This window comes from Moschus berezovskii, chromosome 3 (assembly GCF_049115385.1).
Source record: "Moschus berezovskii isolate FMDL1 chromosome 3, NW_MosBer_1.0, whole genome shotgun sequence".
NCBI classification, from domain to species: Eukaryota; Metazoa; Chordata; class Mammalia; order Artiodactyla; family Moschidae; genus Moschus; species Moschus berezovskii.
The window spans coordinates 101,236,568-101,261,321 of NC_142462.1; the positions used below are offsets into that span (position 1 = coordinate 101,236,568).

General features: G+C 41.6%; 1 protein-coding gene across 1 annotated transcript in view; it reads right to left on the bottom strand.

Annotated features, from left to right (window-relative positions):
* GRM8 (glutamate metabotropic receptor 8) overlaps positions 1-24,754 on the bottom strand; it is a 923,112-nt gene that overhangs the window by 750,204 nt on the left and 148,154 nt on the right. Inside the window, exon 3 of the mRNA XM_055421210.2 lies at positions 12,281-12,497. Within this exon, the coding sequence (XP_055277185.1) occupies positions 12,281-12,497 (217 nt within the window). The remainder of the gene's footprint in view (positions 1-12,280; positions 12,498-24,754) is intronic.

Here is a 24,754-nt window from a genome sequence, read left to right on the forward strand (position 1 = left end):
GCCCTCCACGATGTCTGTGCCCAATTGCTCAGTCGTGTCCGACTCTTGTGACTCCATGGACTGTAGCCGGCCAGGCTCCTCTGTCCACAGGATTTTCTAGACAGGAATACTGGAGTAGGGCGCCATTTCCTCCTCCAGGGGATCTCCCCCACCCAGGTATCGAACCTGCGTCTCTTGCGTACTCTGCATTGGCAGGCAGATTCTTTACCACTGAGCCACCTGGAAAACCTTCCACGATACTCAACACGAAAGGCTAACAATGTACCTGGCACTTCCTTCTTCCCCTTAATAGCCCATTATGTGGGTGCCAGTGCTGATTCACAATGTAAATGTGGTCCTGGAGTCACATGGCCCTGAGTACCACTGCTTCAGAAGTATGTCTGAGCCGCTACAAGAGGCATTTTTTTTTCCTCACTAGTGGAACTGCCAGGAGATATGTTTAAATCATCACTTAAAATTCGTTTCCCGACCAAACCTCTTCCCAGAGCTGTTAACAAGAAACAAAATGTGCTGACTTGAGTTTCACTTTGCTTTCTTTCTCCAGCCTTCCCCTTGTGGGGTCCCCGATGAATCATGAAATCACTCTGACCAGGTAACATTGAAAGAAGCAAAGAAAGAAGCCCGGCATGTGTCAAACACGCAGCTGTTGCAGAAGAAAGACGGAGCGGCCCAGTTTTGCCAAGGGATGTGACCCTTGAAATAATTGGCACCTTTTTCAATAAACTATTCATCTTATACCCTCCTGATTGCTCTATTCTTGAGCCATTTATTTTCAAGAAAACCATAATTATTGCCTCGCAGATAAGTCATGAAGGAAACTGTGAAAACGCTTCTCATTCTCAGGCCAGCTCTTTCAGGACCTACAAAAAAGTCACATAAATGGATTCTGATGTTGCTTCATTTCTGTAGAAAGATGTTTTATATTATGTTCTTCTAGCAACACAGTAAAGTACGGATGGCACCTTAAAGCTCTCATCTAGGGCTGGAGTTTCCAAACCGAAGAGCTTGAACAAGAAAATGACTTTGGAAAGGGAAAGAAAAAATGCAATTTTGGGGGGGCTAAGAACGGCGGGAGGGGGGAAGCACACTCTTGTCATGGCACAGGCATTCAGTTATAAGCTCAACAAGCAGAGCCCAGCTGGCAAGTTCAAGGGGAAATGGGGCTGGCTAACCTGGTTACAGAAGCTGATCCCTCAGGAGAAACTGGGTAGTCCACAACCCAAAATCCATCTAAAGGACTGGGACAAATGTGGGTTCAGTTCAGACAGAACTCCATAAATTAGGGCTCAATCCAGCAGTTACTGTCTGTGTTACAGCTGAATTGTGACCCCCGCCCCGTCCAAATTCATACATTGAAGTCCTAACCTCCTGCATTCCAGAATGTGACCTTATTTTCACTAGAGATACAGTTAATAAAGGGTCTTTACAAATGATTAATAAAGATGTTGCTGCTGCTGTTGTTTAGTTGCTAAGCCATGTACAACTCTTTATAACCCCATGGACTGTAGCATGCCAGTCTCCTCTGTCCATGGGATTTCCCAAGTAAGAATACTGGAGTGGGTTGTCATTTCCTTCTCCAGGGAATCTTCCCAACCCAGCAATCAAACTCACGTCTCCTGCACTGGCAAGAGGATTTTTCAACACTGAGCCACCAAGGAAGCCCTAATGAAGATGAGGTCATACTAATAATATGAGGTCTATTGAATTAGGGTTCTCACATCTTGATCCTGGACTTCTATTCTCCATAACCATGACACAATAGATTTATGTGGGACTTCCCTGGAGGTCCAGGGTTTAGGACTCCATGCTTTCACTGCGGAGGCCCTGGGTTTGATCCCTGATCAGGGAACTAAGATCCTGCGAGTCATGAAACCAGCACCCCTCCCCCCACCCAAAAAAAAGTAGATTTATGCCATTTAAGCCACGGGTTTACTGTACTTTGTTATGGCAACCCTAGGAAACTCATACAGCTGGCAAGAAGAGTTAGGTACCAGGAAAAGAATAACTCTAAACAGGAACTACCCTGTTGGTAGGGAGATTCTAATCTTTCCTAAGCATTTCAGTGGGAATCTCTGCAAGAGACACTCAAACCAGTCTCTGAAGCAGAACTCCTTTAGTCTAGGGATATGACACTGAAAGGACATGAGAAATATAAAGACAACAAGGTAGGCAGGGTCAGGACCCCCACACACCCCAGGAACCCAATAGACAGGGTTCTGTGCGATGGCTTCACACGTAGTCAGATCCCAACAACTGCGTGAATCACGCAGAGGACCAGTCACCTCCACTCTGTCAGGTGGAAGGGTTGACAAGGGATAGGCAGTGTGTTATGCTTCAACTTCAGAGGCCAGTGTCTGGGGCAGAGCCCCATTCCTAGGGAGGCAGAGGGTGAGTCAAGGTGGGACAGCACTGTGAGTGTGCAGGGACCTAAAAGGGGGCCCAAAGCTTACTCTGCGACCACGAGGTACAGGGTCCACCATGGTAAACTCATTCCAAAGCCCAGAAACTTACAAGTTGAGGTGGGGACAAGCTGTTGGCCTATTTTAAGACTCAGGGACTGAACAAAACTGAAACTGCTACCAAGGCCATGGATGATGCTGGGTGGCCATGACCAGGAAGAACAGGGGCTGAAGCTGCAAAGCAAGTCAGACACTGGTCTTCTGTGAAGGGACACATTTGAGTACCACTGACAGATGAAGGAATAAGACTTGTCCAAAACAAGCACAGCATTGTAAAGCAAATATATTCTGATAAAGAGAAAGAATTGTCAAGAACTATGTATATTTTTACATACATTAATCATCTCACAAATATATATGTTACAAAGTTGGCATCATATTCTACACACAATTTTGGTGCTGTCTCTTTTTCTCAGGGAATTGTGTTGACCTTACCTAAATCTACTTCACTCATATCACACAGTGTACTCCCTTTGAGTCTGGGGGTCCATAAACTGTCACCCTCCACTGCCTTATGGCAGGTCTTTTCATTACGTGCACTGCAGGACACCCTCTCTTGGGCACTATGTTCTTGGACAATGACTCTAGTTGATGCCTCTATGAAGGCAATGCTCACATTCATTTATAATTGTTTGTTTACATCTCTGTTTCCTCTGATACGCGGTAACCAGCTAGGAAGCAGAGGCCATGATTCATCTCTGGATCCTGAAAGTCTAGAACAAGTATGCCCTGATCCACAATGAGTACACAATGAATGCTGGCTGAGTCAGCTAATACACAGAAGGTTCAAAAGGAAGAAGAGAAAGCATATTTGGTGAACCAACACTGATTGGCATTTAATTCATGCATTCAACCAGGTGCCAACACTATTCCATGTACGATATTAGTCATGCTAAAAAAAAATAATAATAATAACAGGATTGGTCTCTGCCAGGAGGTGCAAAGCAAGTTTTAGGAATGAGGGGTACTGGCTGCTTTGATTTGAGCTCTGATGGAGGACTCATTTTGCCTTCTTATTTGCTAACTGAGCAAATTTGGCACAGACAGGGCAATAACGGAGAAGGCAATGACATCCCACTCCAGTACTCTTGCCTGGAAAATCCCATGGGCAGAGGATCCTGGTAGGCTGCAGTCCATTGGGTTGCAAAGAGTCGGACACGACTGAAGAGACTTAGGAGCAGCAGCAGCAGGGTAATAAGATGACCCCTGGATAACACATCGGTGAAAATGGGCTCCTAACACAAATTGGCAGCTGTGGACCACTTAATATGAGCCACATATTGTTCTGTATGACTTTATTCAATCCTTATACAATTGTTACCCCGACTGTACAGATGAGAAAACTGGGGCACAGCAAGAGTAACTTACCCAAGATCTTGCAGCTAGACTATGACAGATCTGGAAGTTAAACCCAGCTGATAAGAAGCTCTAACCCACTTCCCAGCACTGTTTGGACTGAGAGATTAAGGGTGGGTTCAACCTACAGATGACAGGTTTTGGTATTTTCCAGTAATTAAAAAAAAAAGAATTCTGAGTGGTTCAACAGTAGGGAAGTCCCAAATGTTCCCATAGAGGTTACATGTTAGCGAGGAAAATGCACAAGCCATTGTTGGGCCCATCTCCACTCTTCGGTTTCCAGAGCACAAGCAAGCCTGACCACAAGAATCACAGCACCTACACAGCTCTGAGGCTGGTGACAGTGGTCATTCAACAGAAATTAATGAAGCATGTGGCATATGCTAGGCACTCTGCTGGGTATTAGGATGGAGGAGGATTCTTGTATTGAGAAAAACACATTCTGGTGAGAGAGGTATGCAGAGAAATTGGCATTACGGTCAGAATGGCAAGTGGTTCCACAGAGTTAAGCTCATGAGAACACATTGCTAAGAATGAGGCAAGGAATTTAAACTTGTCTTGACATCTGAACAATGTCCTACCAGAGTAAGTAGACCCAAGCAAACACCACTGTTGGTGATATGATAAGTAATATGCAATAGCCAGGGGTGACAAGAATAAGACAGGGTAGAAACCATACCACAGTGGTTTTGGAGGACTGGTAACAGAGAGAGTAGCTAGTCAGGAGCCATTCAAAATCTCCTCTCTGATCTTTCAGGCAGAATATGACTAAGTTTGAAAGTAATGAATTGAGGAAAGCCTTCTCTTTGCTTGAGAAGCAGGCAGTACATCCACCACCCTCACAATCATTTACAAGCTTTGCCACACATTCTGGGGGAAAAAAAAAAAGTCTGTATTACCTCCACTCCTTTCCCTAGCAAAACCAAAATAGCACTTTTGAGTTTATGAAGAATATTCTATCACGTGATGATCACTGAACAGAGGCCTTATCTATTTTACAGACAAGGAAATGAATCTTCAGACAAAATCTCTTAATTGAAGAAGGGGAATTTAAACACATTTCTGATTCCAAGGTGGGTTTCACTGCATCAAATTGCCATTGTTTACTAAACACTTAACAATGGCGTTAGAATCATAGGTTTAAAAGCATCCATTGGATGCTATTTGCCACTTCACATTAATAGCAGCTGTTGCTACTTAGCCATTTCTAAGCCCTAAATATTAAGCAAGGCCAGAGTGAAGAACAGCTTTGAAATGATGCTCTATTTGATCAAGTTCTGCAGTAATTGTCAAAATCATATACATTTTCTTTGGATCCCTGTAAAGCTTCTGCAGGATCGCTGCACCTGCAGTTCCAATTTGCAATTTCCTCAGCCCTCCTTTGAAGTTATTCTTGCCAATTACCTGGTGTTAATATTAATTAAATATGATTTGCAACTTGAAATATGGTGTTATCAATGGAACTCAGCTGTAGGAATATAAAGCAAAAATTTCAATTGAATTAAAATGTTTCCTTTCATTCATAGTATTTTACAACATTAATACTTTTGTCAAATTGAGTTTTGCCTGCTGGGAGTCATTTTTCCAAAGCAATGAACATCTGAGGGAAAAGGCTGCTCTCTGTATTTTTTTTTCCTTTGTCATTGAAAATACTGTGTTTTAATCTTGATGAGAATCCATTGCAGTTAATAGAAACTTGATTCTTGTTTATAACCCAGGAGGAAAAAAATGCTTCCTTTTAAAACTGTACTGAGATAGCTTAAAAATATGATCAGTAGGCACTTTTTCATTGGAGAGTTGGAATTAAATTTACTTTATTTCCTGACCCACACCGAAGATAAATTACTATCAAGTGTTTTGGCAAGTGTCAGTGATTTTATATACACAAAAAATGAATTAATTAAACTGATTTATTGCATTAACATTTTGAACAGATTTTGCCAATCCAACGACCTCTGTGGTCCCTTCCAAGTCTGAGATTTTAAGATTCGGAACACATGTCAGACAATAGTTAGAAGCTTCCAGCGTTTTCAAATTGGGAGGAAAAAATGTCGCGTACAGTAGAAGATTTGACAGAATCAGGTCTATTCTGCCCCCATAATGTGTGCGATGACAACTTGCAGGCCTGTCATCTTCAATAAGCCATTCATAAACACAATGGCTGATTAAAGGACATGTGTTGCCATACTGTGCAAATTCACAGTGATGAGATACAGTGTTTTCACACATTCCTTTTATCTTCAAAGATAAAACTTTAGCTTCCTTGCCCCTTTATAATGATCATGGCAGCATTAACATTTATTATCCTGTCTTCTTTTTTAAATAATATAATAAGGTAAGACAAAGAGGGGAAAGCAACCCATCTAAAGCCTCAAGGAAGTCATTTATTGAGTCACAAGCTACAAGTTCCAGAGCTTACAACAGAAAAGTATGGCCATGTATTATTAACCTCCTTATTACAATATCAATGAAAACATCATATCAAATCATTAAAACAAGACAGACATAGAGGACTGTGGTCCTAAGAACTGAGGGTGTGTAAAATAGGTGATGGAAAAGTCCTAACAACCAGTGGCAACTAAGCTAGTCCCTTCCCTCAAGCCAAAAGAGACCAAAGGGAAAAATAAAAATCAACTAGGCCAGAAGGACTCTCAGATGTCCATAATTTCCCAGGTGCTAATGAGAAGAACAACAGCTTGGAATTACACAAAGCAGGGGGGCTGAACAACCGGTACCCCACTATATAGGGAGTGGCCAATGATTTTACTAGGGAACTTCTGGCTGCTTAGAATCCTGGGAAAGCCAGACACAAAGATCCCACCCAGTTGAAAACCCTGAGTTATCCATCAGGTCACCTCATCTACCCAACTAGTCAAGATTGAGAGAGTAAAACTCTGTGGCACTTCAAAAGGAACTTTTGAGCATATTATATTATGGTCTTCTGCATTACCGAATTCTGGCTACTCAGAAACCCCCTCACCTTTATTGCTTACTGTTTGTCCTCCTAGTTTACCTCCCATCTCTGTCATGGAAATTTGCTCCCAAAGTATACCTTCTTCATACTATCTCCCCTGTTATGGGTATTAAATTGTGTCTCCCAGAAAGATACACCCAATACTTCAGAATGTGACCTTATAAGGAAGTAGGGCTATTGCAGATATAATTAGTTAAGGTCATACTGGAGTAGGGTGGGGCCTTTAATCCAACATGACTGGCATCTTTATAAGGAGAAGACAGGGACAGAAACCAGATGGGAAAAGACAGCAAGGTGATGATGGATGCAAAGACTAAATTGATGGATGAATGCAATGAACACCACTGCATGCATGCTTGGTCATGTCCAAACCTTTGCCACCTACAGACTGTAGCCCACCAGGTTCCTCTGGTGATCAATGAACATCACTGATTACCAGCAAATTCCAAGATGTGGCTCTGCCGACATCTTGATTTCAGATTTCTAGCCTCCAAAATTGCGAGACAGTTAAGTTTCTGTTGTTTTTAGCCACTCAGTTGGTTATGGCAGCCCTAACACACTCCCTGTCAAGGACAATCCTTGATCCTCTGTCGCAGTGCCACATAATTTCAGCTGTGCCCTCTGGCAAAGTTCCTGTTCTCTTATGAAAATCTGCTCGATATCCTTGATTTTTTCATCAAGAAGTCCTACCATCTCTCATCACGGAAAACTTCAAAGAAGACTGAGAGCCCTCCCATAGCCACAAATCCCTTCAAGAGAACACTCTGCCCTATTCTTGGCTTTCCATTGCTAAATCTAGGCCACTATTGTCACATCTTCATTTTTTTCTATTATACTAATTTTATTTTCCTCAACTTGATTGAGGTATAATTGACAAACAAAAATTGAGTACATTTAAGGTGTACAACTCAATGTTTTGATAAAAATATACATTGTGGAACGATCACCACAATCAAACTAATTGACATTTCCATTACCTCACAGTTGTGTGTGTGTATGTGTGGTAAGAACACTTGAGATCAATTCTCAGTAAATTTCAAGTATACACAGTATCATTAGCTATAGTCACCATTCTGTACATTAGATCTTCAGAATTTATTAATCCTGTTTAAATGAAAGTGTATTCTCTTTGGCCAATATCTTCCATTTCCCTTATCCCTGCCCCCACTAGCCTCTAGCAACACACTCTGCTTTCATGAGTTTGACTTTTTAGAATCCTACATATAAGTGAGAGCCAGCAGTATTTGTCTTTCTGTGTCTGGCTTTTTTCACTTAGTACAATGCCCTCCAGATTTATCCATGTTGCCACAAGTGGTAGGATTGCCTTCTTCACTAAGGCTAAATAATATCCCATTATATATAGATAGATAGATAAATATAGATATACTTTATCCATTCATCCATCAATGGACATTTAGTTTCTTTCTATATCTTGGCTATTGAAAATCATGCTACAATGGACATAAGATGCAGATACATCTTCAAAATATTGATTTCATTTCTTTGGACATAAATTTAGAAGTGGAATCACTGGATCACGTGGTAGTTCTATTTTTAATTTCCAAGGAAACTCCATATTATTTTCCATAATGACTACACAATTTACACTCATATCAACCGTGTACAATGCTTTCCTTTCCTCTACATCCTCAACAATGCTCATCATCCCATACCTTTATGTAAAGCCCACAGGTGTATCCTCTGCCCCCTTAATTCTCACTCTACATTTCTTACTCTAATTCACACTCTACACCTTAGCAATTATAGTCTCACCTCGATTATAAATTTTGTGAGAATGAGCTTCAGAACTACATCTCAGTTCCTGCTTTGGCTTTCAACCAATGTCCTTGACTGTGTTCTCCACAGAGGTATGTACCAGTACTTACTGTTTATTGAGTTCATAATCAAACCATGCTTCCCATTCCAAACCAGCCTTTCCACTTCACTTTCTCTTTTCTATTTATGGCACTTGCATCTTCCAATTGACCAAAATTTCAAGCTTAATTTTGTTTTACCTTTGAGCTCTGTGTGCTGTGCTTAGTCACTCAGTTGTATCCGACTCTTTGCAACCCCATGGACTGTAGCCCACCAGGTTCCTCTGTCCATGCAGATTCTCCAGCAAGAATACTGGAATGGGCTGCCATGCCCTCCTCCAGGGGATCTTCCCAACCCAGGCCCCCCCCAACATCGCAGGTAGATTCTTTACCATCGGAGCCACCAGGGAAGCCCAAGAATACTGGAGTGGGTAATCTATTCCTTCACGGGATCTTCCTGACCCAGGAATCGAACTGGGGTCTCCTGCATTGCAGGCAGATTCTTTACCAGCTGATATAACAGGGAAGCCTCACCTTCGAGCTCTACTTCCAATCAATCGCTAAGTTTCAGAGATTTTACCTCACAAGTGTCTCTCAAGTCTGTTCCCTCATCCATTTCTATTCTCACTGCCCTCTATGAGGCTAAGATTGATATTGCAGAAGTCTTTCAACTGGTCTGCCCGTCTTCTACTTCTTATTAGCAGGATCTTAATTATGTATTCTGACGGATGCCTCTCTATTCAGCAGTTTCCTCCACCGTCTAGGAAATGAAAGATAAAATTACGACATTATGGGGCACAGTAGTCATCTACGTACCATGTCAAGCCTTCCAGTTTTGTCTTCCACACCTTACTACACAAACTATGATCCAGTCAAATTGTGACATTTGTTGATCCCCAATTTTTTTTTTTTTTTTGCCTTCTCCAGTAAAAACGTTATAGTCAGGATGCTTGGGACTGAGACTATAACAGCTAGAATATCAAGGGACTATTTGTCTTATTTTATCAAATAACTCCTGTCCCTCTCTCCCTGAGAAGGATCCTGACTACAGAAGAAACATCACTAACATCTGTGTTCAAGACCATCCTTCATTCATAAACTGTGTTCTCCAAGACTCACTAAGGATACTTCCTCACAGCTAGGATTTTGTTAAAATGAAAAACATTATAATCAAGCCATACAAGCAACTTTTCACTAAACAGATTTTCATTTCACCATCATTCCATTATGATCTGTCAGAATCAATCAGAGACAAAGCATAGGAAGTCTCAGTCTACACTGAAATTTTGTAGCAATTAACATTGCTGAAGGGAGACGTTCTTCACAGAGTACAGGAAGATTCCCAAGAGTTGGGGAAATATACAATTTCATTAATAGGCAGACACTCCAAAAAATGAATGCATACATCTCCTTCTCAGCCGAGAGACTCGGATCTTGAAAAACACTGGTGACACAGCGACAGAGATGTCATCAATGTTGTCACAGGAGGAGCAAGTGTTACAGAACTAACGAATTTTCATTGGCGTCATCAGATCACTCAGAATGGGTTAAGCTGCTACCATTTGTCATTCCCATTAATCTCATTGTCATGCAAAAGGTTTAATTCTCAGCTATCTTTGTTCTAGATAAAATCTTTGTCATTAAAATGAGGGATGATTTTGATATTTAATATATTCCATGGCATACTCTAGTGTGGCACTAATTTGGCCTTTTCAGTATTCTGCATATTAATTGACAATACAGCCCTCCTCCATTCCCCGGATAAGTGAGAACTGAAATAGAATGGACAGCCAATCAAGTCACAGAATACTGAAAGGATCAACAGAGAAGAAATGTTGCTCTCATCAGGAGCATACACAAGGCACTAAAATTATTGTCTCCCATACTAATGACTAAGATAGAGATAGTAATAATGAATGGTACCACCTGAATCCTTTAAGGTGACAGTTACCAAAGTATAGCAATGTTCTCTAAAAGTGAGAACTATTTCTTTTTGTTTTCTTCTGGTAAGAAGAATAAAACTGCACTCTCACTTTTAACTTTTAAAACAATGCATTTTATCAGAGTCTGCAACAATGTCCTGTCTTAAATTTTTTGTAGTAATCTGTTACATGCACACAAAATGTGTCCTCTAGATGAGAATGTACAGGATCACTGCAGAAAACTTCTCATTTCAATACATATTCTATTAGTTGCCTTCTTTTGTTAAATTATCACTTTGGTGAGAACTAACATCAGCTGCTTAAATAATGCATTCAACCTGCTTTCAGAAGCTACTGTTTTCATTTGAGTGGGCATTTCTCCTAAGGATGAATGTGAGATTCTTTTCCAAGAAGGTAATATAATTTACCATCATTTAAAGTTCAGTTGAATGTTTTGAATCATTTTTATAGCAATAGTGATATAATTTAAAATTCAAGAGAGCAAAGATTATGCCATCATGGATATTTATAACAAAGAATGAATAGCTGTCCCTTAAATAAATTAAGCCAATCTATCCAACAAGACCAGGTCTTTTCTACATTTTCTGCAGCAGCACAGTACTGGAACAAATATTAAACACACTAAATATTATGCATCATAAGTTTCCATGCTTATTACATGCAGCGTAACAGATCCTAGGCATCTTCATATCTTTTGAGAGAAAACCTTATTCCAATAAATTTAGATGCTTTGTCTGCTAATTAGGGAATGAGCCCAAATCATTCCCATGGTCTTTTCCTGCATTAAAGCTTCAAAGAAAAACATTAAGTTATCAAAGTTCAAAATTACCCCAAAACAGCTAAATTTGAATTTTGCTTAAAATTTTTGGCAAAACATTGCTATTACAGAAAACAATGCAATAGAAAAATATGCAAATTTTATTCAGTAATTCTTAGTAAGAACAATAGCATTTGTTAAGTAACTGGTAACATATCTCCTTTCATCTGAAAAGTTATATTGTTGCCCAATCAGCAATAAGATTTATGCCCTGAAGTGTTTTTGTCTTCTGGTTCTTCCACATAGTGTAGAAGATTTACAGCCTCATGGATAAATACACACATTGTAAAATGCCTATAGAGATTTGAATGAGAACGTTGAAAAAACCCAGGACAGTTCACAAGCACCCTGTTCTAAACAAGTTTCCACATCTTGCCCTTAATCCCACTTACTAAAAGCTTCAGAGTTTGAGGTAAGAATCAAAATTCAAAAAGTCAAAAATGACAATAAGAATATCACTCAAGTATAGCCTTGGGGGCTACTTCAGTATTGTTTTAAGATGATTACCAGTCTTAATTCCTTTAGTGTTGGATGTTAAATTCTACTGCCTTTTTAAAAATATTTAATGACTTGCTAATGTAAACTTCCATCTAGAACAATCAAATAGTATGTCATTTATTCAAATATACAGTGGCTCTAATGTGCCAGCAAACTCCCACGTCAAAACAGACAACTTTAAAAAATGTTCGCCTGAGTCAGGAGCTCTACTTCCTAAATTAGCACAAGAGTGTCACCTTGATAGACCATGAACAACAAAACCATTTATAATAAGCCCAGCTTCCCCCTAGAGTGGACAGCCTGGGTCATGCATCTGTAGGAGCTCTAATTATCCCACACAGATCAGAGAGCTCTTGGGGACACTCAGACTTCCACAGCCTGTCACCTCAAACACGATCATCTGATAAATATACACTTACCAATCTCCCTCGAGATCTGAGTGAAGGCCTCCACACCACTCTCTCCGTAGTTACCCTCAGAAGCCAGCGTCGACACGTAATTCCACCCCAGGGCCGTCACAATGTCCACCATGGCTTGCGCTTGGTAGGAGTCAGGGGGGACCACCCGGGAGAAGAAGTCATACCTGGTGTTATCACTTAGCTCTGGGGCGGTGGATGCATAGCTGATTTGAGGTATCTGCAAAACAAATGACAGGTCATTTCCACCCATGAGGAATCCTGTCAAATGATGGACTATTGCACGAGAGATTAAACAGTCAAAGCTATACCAGAAACCTAGACAGAGCAGCCTGCAGCCAAGATAAGATTTCATCACCATCAATTTCATTAGACAGAAGATTATATAGGCCTGTGGGCTCACTTTCTTTCAAAGCACATTTCTAAACAAGAGGGCTTCCCTGGTGGCCCAGTGGTCAAAAATCTGTCTGCAGTGCAGGAGACATGGGTTCAGTCCACGGGTGGGGAAGATCCCTGGAGAAGGGAACAGCAACCCACTCCAGTATTCTTTCCTGGGAAATCCCATGGACAGAGGAGACTGGCAGGCTACAGTCTATGTAGACTGAGTCAGACATGACTGAGCAACTAAAAAACCACAACAAAACAGAAAGAATTTAGTTTTGATTCAGTCCCCATTGTTTCAGAAGCCAAAGCAAAACATTTGTGTTTTTTGTTGTTGTTGCTTTTCTTATTCTGTACATGATAACTTCTGGTGAAGAAATGAGGCAGAAATGAACATGAAATGTACACACATGCCCCGGAAAAGGTCACCTCTGAAATCATCTTTGGCTTCAGGATATAAAGGCTATATAATGATGAGTAGAGCACTTAATACAAGACTTTTTTGCCAGAAAGAAAAACACCAATACAATATACTAACACATATATATGGAATTTAGAAAGATGCAAACGATAACCCGGTATACGAGACAGCAAAAGAGACACAGATGTATAGAACAGTCTTTGGGACTCTGTGGGAGAGGGTGAGGGTGGGATGGTTTGGAAGAATGGCATTGAAACATGTATATTATCATATGTGAAACAAATCGCCAGTTCAGGGTCGATGCATGTTACAGGATGCTCGGGGCTGGTATGCGGGGATGACCCAGAGGGAGGATAAGGGGAAGAGTGAGGTGGGAGGGGGGTTCAGAAGGGGGAACTCATGTACACCCGGGGCGGATTCATGTCAATGTATGGCAAAACCAACCAATATAATATTGTAAAATAATTAGCCTCCAATTAAAAAAAAAATACAAGACTTTTTTTTTTACACTTGATACCATTTTAGTATTAAGATTATATTTTGGGTAAATTATTTTAAATATATACCTGTGCAAATCTAGTCAGTGCTTATTAATATAATCACTGAGCACCAAAATAAGATTTGGGAACAGCTAACCATGTATCTTTTAATTATAACATCTCTCCAGGCTTCCATCCCTCAAGAAAAAAAAAAAATCATAAAACAGGAAACCATATCATAATTTCTTTAGGAAAAGAGACTATTTTCTGACATTAACAGGGTGAATTGCTAGAAGATATTCGAAATTAGAGATATGCCATTTCTCCTAAATAATTTCAAACTGAGTAGCAAATTAACTGCATGCCATAAATCTACCCCTAAAAATGTTTGAAATGCAATATTCACTCCTATATACAAGTGAAGAGTCTTACTCTATCTATGAAAAGTTTTAGGACAGAAGAACACAGGGATGTTAAAGCAGTATGGCAGAGGGACATGCAGGCTATACCAAGCACGGAAGATGCAGGAAATCCGGCAAAAACATGGGGAAAGATGTTTCAGCCACAGGAAACAGCATGTCCAAAGGCAGAGAGTCAAGAAAGGGTATAGTGTTGCAGCGTTTCTCGTGATGGGAAAGCAGAATACCAAGGGAGGAATGTCAGGAAGTATAACTTCAGAGCTAGACAGAAACCAGAGGATGAAGGGTTACTCAGGTATAACAGGGAGTGTGAACTTTATCACCGAGGTCAGGAGGAAGCACAGCATGATTATAACCAAGGGAGTGGCACAACAAAGATTTTGTTTTAGAAAGAACACATTGGCAGCAGTGGGAAGAGTAGAAACCCTCACATTTCAGTGTCCACCTGGGCAGCCCCATGCCCAAAAATTCTGACTTAGTATGTCTAGACATCTAGGAATCTTCCTTTTAATATGTCCTCCAGAACAATCTGATGCCAATAGACCCATAATTCAGAGATACACTGAATTAAAGGGAAGACATAAGAAGTTGCCTACTGGTTCCAGTTAGAAAACTACTATAGAAATCTATGTAAGAAAGTATAAAAACTGAACCAAGGCAGTGGCAGGTGGGAAAAAAGGAAGGGTGTAGAACCTGTGAGTGTCTAAAAGACCAAGAAAGGTGTAGGGAAAAATGGGAAATGACTCTCAGTTCTATGGCTTCGGTATCTGAGTAGATGATATTTGATATTTTCCAAGGTAGAAGAACAAGAGGAGATTTGGAAGACAAAAATGATGAGTTCAGTTTTTGACTTGTTTCTTCTGAGGTTCCTGTGAGATGAATGAAAGCAACTAAAAAGTAGGCAACACCATTGTGGGATCTGGAGTTTAAGAGATGTGTACCTCATCTGTGATGTGAAAATCCAGAGGTCAAAATGACTCTACAATGCCCTAACTCAGGAAGCTTGGTTGAAGATGCAAGTCTGACTCGTACATAAACTGTTAACTCTGCTCTCCATCAGATCTTGCAGCTAATGTCAGGGCTGTGATGTTCAATGGGCTGCCATTTCATCTTCCTGCACAGAGCTACACACTCTGGGAACACCTACCACCCCCTGACCAGACGATCCCCAATCCACAAGGAAGTTACAACTTTCCTCTTGACATCTTGAAAAAGCCCTCAACATCTGTATCCAGACCTTTTGTAGGTCTAGAGAGTCCTCCTCCATTTTTGGTGGCCAGTGAAGTGACACTGAACACCCTAAGGTATAAAAGCCTCCTTAACCAGAAGACTGTGCTTGGAGCTCTCCAGGGTGCTTGGAGAATTTGTTTGGCTTCTGAGTAACCTGTATCTATCTATATCACCTACAACAATGATTTAGTCTATTTCACACCCAATTCTTCTGGGTCCTATTCTCCTCGTAGGACCTTACTAACTTGCCTGTCAATATTGTGGGATCGTGAAAACCAGACTTGAGCTGTCTCCTTCCTTTGCGTTCTCTGCCAGATATACCAGTTACCTCTTGATAGATTGTCCCCTTGATTAGGCGGTGTGCCTTTGTAATACATAAATACTTAGCAAGGACATCCGTCCAAATCTCTAACCACACACCAAATCTTGCCCTTCTTGGTTGCTTCCAGAGGACCTGGGAAAGAGACAATGGATGATTCAGTGAGGTCTACCCTTTGCTAGAGATCTTTCCCAAAGATCAAGAGCATGTGTGTTTCTATGTTCTAGTGAAAAAGATCCAACAGCCTGACCTTCATTTTGGAAGGAATTCTGTGTGTGTGTGTGTGTGTGTGTGTGTGTGTGTATGCACACACATGTGTAGGAGGGAACAGGGAGCATTCTATAGCAAATTCCATAGTGCTATACCATTACATTGGCCTGTCTGGATGTATAATTATCCTCCTACTTCCTCAGCTACTCAGAGTCCAGCAGTAAAATGCCCTACACAATCCACACCCTGCCTATAATAATGAGCCACCCCTTTCTAAAAATGAGCACAAAGTGTGAAAATGGAGTGTTTGAAACCAAAACTAATTATCTCAAATTACTACCTTCAGTCAGTCACTTTCAGGGCTGTTTAATTAGCAGTCAGCATCATGTTTAGGATTAATTAAACAGGTGTAAAGGGTATATAAAATAAAAGTGCAGATAAGAAATGGTTGTTTGAATAATTAGGTAAAGGACTTTCTCCCCAAAGTCTGAAAGAATTTTCTCCTTGCTGATCAACGTGCAGAAAAGGGATGTGAGAGTATGTGTGTGTATTTTCATTCCTTCAATTCATGCTACGTCTCAGCCCACAATAAGGCGTCCTGAATACTGATCATATTTCAAGACATCTTTTCAAGTTGTCATGGAGTAACATCTCATTTTTACTTTATTGTGGCCGACCACTAAGCACTGGCTCATGAAGCAATTTAATTTCTGTGTTGGCATCCTCAATATTTCCACTGCCTCAAATTAAACCCCTACTGGCAACTGAAGTGGGAATTTTTTTTTTAACCTGGGATATTTTTTTTCCTACACTGAATCCATTCTAACTAATCCTTTCACCCTGGATATTTGAGTTTCCAGAAACAAAACAACAACAAAAAATGTGGAGAGAGACGCATAGAAGTGAAAGACGGAAATGAGAGGGAAAAGGAAAGTGTACTAAGAAAACAGGTGTGGAAAGCACTCTGCATCAGCTCATCCTTTTCAAGATGTACATCCCTTTTAAGCCTCTATTAACTTCCACTTGCCCATTCAAAGGATAATATCCCCACTCATCAATCTGGCTCCTGAAGCCCTGGTATCAGACACTGTCCCATCCTTCTTCCCAGCTTCATGCCTTCACTGTCATGCCCTGATGATGCCTGCAACCCTGCCCATGCTGTCTTCTGTGAAGAGAGACACCTTCACCTTCTGCACAGATGGAATATCCAGTTCAAAATTTGGGGATTAACATATGCACACTGCTGCTGCTAAGTCACTTCAGTCGTGTCCAACTCTGTGTGACCCCATAGACGGAAGCCCACCAGGCTCCACCATCCCTGGGATTCTCCAGGCAAGAACACTGGAGTGGGTTGCCATTTCCTTCTCCAATGTGTGAAAGTGAAAAGTGAAAGTGAAGTCGCTCAGTCGTGTCCGACCCTTAGCGACCCCATGGAACCAACAAGGACCTACTGTAATATCACAGAGAAATCAATATTCTACAATGACCTATAATGGGAAAATAATCTTTTAAAAAAAAAGAATGAATGTATGGGTATATATAACTGACTCACTTTGCTGTACCCCTGAAACTAACACAACGTTGTAAATCAACTGTACTTCAACCATCTTTCCACCCATCCATCCATCCCCTCCTTCCAGGAAGCCTTCTCTCAGGCAGAGCTGTCTTTTGCTGTCCCTCATCCCACAGTCTCCATCATCTGCCATAAGAACCACAGTTGTGTGCTGGCTTAGGAGTCCCACAAAGTCTCTGTTTGACTTATTTGGTGTCACTAGTCCCTAACAGAGCAGGTGTTCAATGAATGTTTGAAAGCAATTAATTACTCAAAAACTGTGGCAGGGACTTTGATATAGCTTCTTCCCAACAGCCCCCTACCTGACATTCCACCAAAATACCACGCGGGCTCTTCATTTGTCCTTCTCGATCCTTCTCTATCCTGCTGTATGTCCTAGGAGGTTGCTTTGTGACTGTCTCACCTGGGCTCCCTAGCCTCAGGTTTTCAGTCGAATTTGCCCAGTGGGAGGCACCTCCAGGAGGTGGGAAGGCAGGAGAAGACAGCAGTCAGAGCACTGAGCCTCCATCCCTTTCCCTCACCCTGACTTGGTGTTTCTCTACCTGAGTCCTCACCGGTCTCTGCGGCACTCACCAGGTTCCTGTGATGAGTCACTGCCCTTGGCCCTCCAGGTCTTCCCACAGTTGCTAGTTCCTGAGCACGCTCCATCTTGACTTGGGGTCTTTACCTGTGCCCACACCTTATAAACGGTCCTTTTATTATCCTCTCTTCTATTATCCCATGAGTGTGCTGGAAGCCCACCAGTCCACCCACTCTTCCAGGTCTCTGGGGAAGGGACACCCACTGAGCTGCCTCCCAAACCTCAGCCCTGCCATAACCTCCTAGCCTTTCTCCATCCACTTCCCCGCCCAAGCTCCTCCACCACCGTTCTTACAGAATGTTTTCCTTCCCTTTCTCTTTCAGTGCCTTAAGGCATCAAACTGCATCATTGTTAAACACCTATCTTTTTGCCTCTTTTCCTCTCTTATTTTCCTTGTGCTGAGGTTTCATAAGAATATGATGTGTGTTTAAAATAAGGCCATATACCCATTACCCAGATAAAGCATATCTGAGGCAATTAATTGTACAACTCAAAATACCCATGACCATACCCCTCTTTTAAAATTGGTTAAGTTTCTGTATAACGTAAGGAGCTCAGCTTAGTGCTCTGTGATAAACTAGATGTGTGAGATCGGGTGGGGGTTGGAGGGAGGCTCAAGAGGGAGGGGATGTATGTATATTTATGGCTGATTCACATTGTTGTATGGCAGAACCAATACAACATTGTAAAGCAATTATCTACCAAATTAAAAAAAAAATTAGCTTCCGCTTTTCTGATAATTGTTTTTATCTCCACTATATTTACACTTCCACTCAGAAAGGAGATCCCCACCCTAACCTCACTCCTCTCGGGGAGTTCCAGAGTATATGTCTCCTCCCTACATCTCTATCTCTTATTTATTCTCCCCAAAGGGGAGGAGAATCTGAATGACAGGTCAGAGTTCTAAGTTTACTGGGCAAGAGTGGATCATGCTTTGCCTTCATTCTTAACATACCCACACACAGCCCAGGCTTAGGCAGAAGTAGGCCCCAAGGATGAGCTGTGGTGCGGGAGAAGGAGGCACCATTCTGATCTCAAGTCCACGCTGAATTCTTTCCAATTCTGTTCTTAACAGACAGACATGCATCTGGGAAGTTATCTGGTATTTGCCCAGCTGTGAATAAAACCCATTCAGTTCAGTTCAGTTCAGTTCAGTCGCTCAGTCGTGTCCGACTCTCCGCGACCCCATGAATCACAGCACGCCAGGCCTCCCTGTCCATCACCAACTCCCGGAGTACACTCAAACTCATGTCCACAGAGTCGGTGATGCCATCCAGCCATATCATTCTCCATCGTCCCCTTCTCCTCCCGCCCCCAACCTTTCCCAGCATCAGAGTCTTTTCCAGTGAGTCAAGTCGTCGCATGAGGTGGCCAAAGTATTGCAGTTTCAGCTTTAGCATCAGTCCCTCCAATGAACATCCAGGATTGATCTCCTTCAGAATGGACTGGTTGGATCTCCTTGCAGTATAAGGGACTCTCAAGAGTCTTCTCCAACACCACAGTTCAAAAGCATCGATTCTTCGGCGATCAGCTTTCTTCACAGTCCAACTCTCACATCCATACAAGACCACGGGAAAAACCATTGCCTTGACTAGACGGACCTTGGTTGGCAAAGTACCCATTACTTGATCCATATTTAGCTAGATAGTCTGTGAATCTTGGACTGACATACCCTAATATAATCCAAAAGTTTAACTTAGATCTCAAGGAGGCAAAACTTCTATTTCAAAAGAAATTCATGTATAGCTTCTTAGATATTTTGCTAAAAATAGCAAACATATTTTTCTTTTTAAATAGAAGTTAGCAGATATTATAGTCCTCTAGTGTCTGTTTTCTACTTCTTGCAGATAGAACCCCAAATTTTTACGTAGGACTTGGCCACTTAGAAGAAAACTACATTTCCCAGCCTTCTTTGCAGCTATGATCTTTAGTATAGTGGTGAGAATAACTTCTGAAAACATATCCTTAAAGGGAAAGAGCAGTGCTTTCTCATGCCCCGCCCCTTTTTCCTGCTGGCCAGAATTTGGACATAATCAAATGTTCAGTTAGCTATCTCAGGCCATCACCTAGGGATGGTAAAACAAAACAGCACATCCCAACCTAGTCCAATCTACTGTGATATCTGATTCCTAAAAGTACCTGATTATGGTCTTACTACTTCCATTCCTGCCCTTCTCAAATCCACTCTACACAAGCAACCAAACTGATCTTTTTAAAAAATCAGATAATATCAAAATTTTGCTGAAAGCCCTTCACTTCCCCCAGTGATATTCAACTAAAGCCTAAGCCTCTATTCACAGGATCCATGACTCGGCCTCTGACCTCCTTTTCCCCTCACTCTCTTGACTCACTAGATTCTTTTCTGTTCCATGGCCCAGCCAAGCCCTATTTCTTCCCCAAGCCTCATGCCCATTGCTTTCTACACTTTCTAGACAGGGTTGAGAATGCGTACAGCTTCCTCAGATGGACTGTGCCTCTCCCTATTGAAGTCAGCGAATCTAATTCCACATGACTGGCAGGGTGAGATGCGATGTTACTGAGATATAAAGGGGCCAACAGCCTTTTAGGCACCACATATACTCTTTCACAGCACAAGAAGATGGCAATTCCCCTTCAGGTGCCTTTTAAATGTTTCCCACTGTTTTTACATTAAAATACTATGGTAAGTTTTAAACTTTCTGTGACTGATCAAAATGACATGTACCCACATGTGTTTCCCCCAGTTTCTGGTTTGCCAAAGATCCACTAGGAGGCCAAGACACCCCTAACAAGCAATGAGTCCTAAAGCACAGCTCAGGGGAAGTCCCTCAGGATCATAGGAAATGAACGTCTTCCTGCAAGAAACTCACATACATCTGAGAACAGATTTGCAGACAAAAGACAATTTAAGACCTGAGTCACCCACATCTTCACCATCAATTACCAACAAGGTTTTTGTGCTTTTTCATCTCTGCAAACCACCTCATCCATTGATTGTCAAACTTAATGGTGGAGGAAGTTGGCGGGGTGTGTTCTTAGTGCCGTTCAATAGTGTCATTGGTTTTCTCCAGTGAAAGATCAGTGTGAAGCTGTGCTCTTCCTCAGGGGGTAGTGCTTGCCTGAGCATTTCTTCAGTGATGCTGCTCTTAGTAACAGCCGCCATCGCTATGATAGCTTCCTGCCACCTGGTCTTGGGATGGATTTGTTGTTGCTGCAGAACCCGGTCCAGAAAAGCATAATGATTATAGCCATCAACTTTGTCTTTTCAGACTTGACTGCTCTCTGGTACTAAAACTACTAGTTGCTTGTGGCAAAACATGAGTATATAATCAGAAATTGGATAAAAATGAGGAGTCAGAGCTAGAGGTTAAGTCCAGTGTTGACCTTCCCCTCCTCACGCTGCCCTGAGCTTTCATGTGCCTCTCAGCTTCATGAAAATGAAATGAGAGGGAAAAGGAGAAAGAAATGTGGAGCCTACACATAGAGAAATAAAGAAGAAGGATGACTATCCTGAGTTTGTTTTTGAAACACTATTACCCTCCCAACCAGGACCTGCTCAAAGAAATCTTGCCAACACAATGGATAGAGAGCAAGCTTCCTATTTGTACAAGTTAATGCCAAACATGAAATGAGACCATGACTATCTTCTCAACTGAATCTTCACCACTGATTCAGAAAAGGGCACGAGCTGTTGTGCTCTGATGCATGGCGTGCGTGTGTGTATGTGTGTTTGTGCTCAGTCATGTCTGACTCTTTGCAACCCTATGGACTGTAGCCTACCAGGTTCCTCTGTCCATGGGACTCTCCAGGCAAAAATACAGGAGTAGGTTGCCATTTTCTTCTCCAGGGGATCTTATCAATCCAGGGATTAAACTTGTGTCTCCTGTACTAGCAGGTGGATTCTTTACCACTGGGCCACCTGGGAAACCCTTGAAGCATGGTGGGGCTTAGAAATAGAAAAGGAGAGGCAGTCTATTGAAATGGGAAATTGTGGAGGCCACGGAGAGAGAGAATGATTTCATTATGGTGTGATGTTATCCACCTGCCCAACATCAGCTCACTCAGAATGAGCAAAATCTATTGACACATGCACACTAAAAGGGCCTGTGGTCAGTCAACACCGCTGAGTATAGAGAGATGGTTCATACATTTAAAGTCATGACTGTAATTCTGTTATGAGCCAGGATACAGACCTTGCCTCTCACAACACCCATAACCAAGCCAACCAGAGAAGAAAGAGACAATGTCAATTCATTCTCATTATTAGATAAAGAATTCAAATATGGTTTCCTGCTGATGCTGAATCTGACATTTCAGAGGCAAATATGAAGACCAAGTCACAGGAGGCACACTTTCTTTAAAAGATGAAGAATGCATTTTTGTACATACATGTGTATGCCTGAGTGTAGACACATGCTTTACACAATGTCATATCTTGGTTTCACATAATTCACTTGGATATATTCTACTGAGTTTTGTGTGCATGCTAAGGTCACCTCGGTTGTGTCCAATCCTTGTGACCCTGTGGGCCATAGCCCATCAGGTTCCTCTGTCCATGGGACTCTCCAGGCAAGAACACTGGAGTGGGTTGCCATTCCCTTCTCCAGGGGATCATCCCAATCCGAGGTCAAACCCACATCTCTTGCATCTCCTGCACTGGCAGGCAGGTTCTTTACCACTAGCACCACGTTTTAAAGGGTGCATTTATCAAGGGTACTGTGTGACTACTTTTTCAAGGGTACTGTATGAGTCTGGGAAGTGAAGGAAACCAAGAGTACCCTCGAATTTGGGTAACCTAAGGAGGTTAATCGGAGAAGGCGATGGCACCCCACTCCAGTACTCTTGCCTGGAAAATCCCATGGACGGAGGAGCCTGGTAGGCTGCAGTCCATGGGGTCGCTAAGAGCCGGACAGTACTGAGCGACTTAGCAGCAGCAGCAGGGAGGTTAATAAGGGGGCTATTTCCAAGGCAGGGGCAATTTAGAGGGAAAGCAGTGGAAAGCCATAATCCAGTAAAGTCAGAAGAAGGCAGCTACTACCCTTGCACCTGAAAAACCAGAGGAGGGAACAGTTACAGATGCCAGAAGGAGTCACAGACAGATGCCATCTGAGAGGAGCAGTGACCTCTCCCCTAATCCCTGGAGGGGAGGGACACAGCCAGCCCCTAGCAACCCCCCAGGGAGGGAGCCAGAAAATTATATCCTGAACTCTATGCCTTCCCTGATTTCCTGCTGGCTCTCCCCTTGACCGAATCCACTAGAAACCAAGGAGTCAAAGAACCAGTTGACATTGTCTGGACAGAGTTGCCTCCTAGGAGAGAGAAGAGACCACACAAGAGAGAAGGTGGATGGGCTAGGCAAGCAGAAGCTATCCATTCCCAGTCTCATTCATCAATGAACATCAGACATTTTAAATAATTTGACGAATGGTGCTGCAGATATGCAGTTTTCTGTGTTATATTCCATGTTTTTTTTTTTTAACTTGATATTTTCAAATACTTTTGGCAGATTATCTGCATTAGGACATTTTGATTTGGCTACTGGGAATTCCAACCCTAAAACTAGGCCAATTAATTTAGCATTATCTTTTGAAAAATAAGTAAGGCTCTGTTTGTTTGTTTTTTAACAAAAAGAATTGTAATGGTTTTAATGAAAAGGGTAATGACATTTGACTTCTAACCTGTTTATTTAAAATGAAAGATAAGCAATCCACGAACATGAAAGAATTTACATACAAACAACCATAATTATATCCTATAAGATTAATAAATTTTATTTTACATCTGCTAATTACTTTTTACAATGAGAAAGCACAGCAGCTCCTAGGGGAAAGAGTGATTATAATCTATCAAGTCACTAGTAGTGTGGGAATTTTTAAGCCTAACTACCCTGCATATATTCATTCAACAGTTCTAAGAGCAAATTAGATTTAAAACCTTCACTTTTGGGGGAAGGGACTTTAACATTCCAACTAATTCTATAGTTCCTCTAGTTTATGGTTTCTCCTGATCTTCAATTTGCCCTTATTAAAAAAAAAATGAACACCATATTTTTTTTTTCTAATTTTCACACATTTCAGCATGCTGTGATTTTTAGAAAATGATAATCAGTGCATGTGCAGTATCACACACAAATTAAAAAGGTTAATTCAATACACACACTTTTTCTGGTTAGTGGTTAAATTAAATTTAATGTCTTTTCAATGGTTACTTTTTGATTAATTCAGTCAACAAATTAGCTCCCACTATGTGCCAGACTCCATGACAGGCTCTGGGGAGAGGGCTGTAAACAACACATGGTCCCCCCGCCCTCATGGAGCATATGGTCAGATGGAAAAGACAGGCATTAAGTAAACAATCACCCAAATAAACATTTAACTGCAACTGTAATAACTGCTGTGAAAAAGAAGTAGGGGCCGCTAAGAGTAACGGAATAACTCATCTGGAGGGAGTGCGGCTAGGGAGGTGTTGGGCAGGCTTCCCTAAAGAAATGACATTAAGCTGACACATGAAAAATGAGGGAGAAAAGAAAATGAGCACTGAACACCAGCCACAGATTGCCTCTCACTTCAGCCTTCCTTCAGATGTGTAAACCACCCAATTTGTACAAGCGAGGAGGATGGGCAGTCAACTGACAGGTACTTCATTTTAGAAACCTGCCACAGGCAGAATAATATTAAATCAAAGACCACCGCGCCCCCATGCTTTTTACACAGACTATTTTAACAAATATATGTCTAATTGGGGTTCTCATATCAGAACTATTTGAGAAAGTCACTAATTATCGGCAGGAAATTGCATTATGTTCTCATAGATCCTCAGGTGTGTAGGGGTCCAGAATGACTGTACAAAGGAATGGATAGGTGGACGATGGAAGAATGCCTGAATC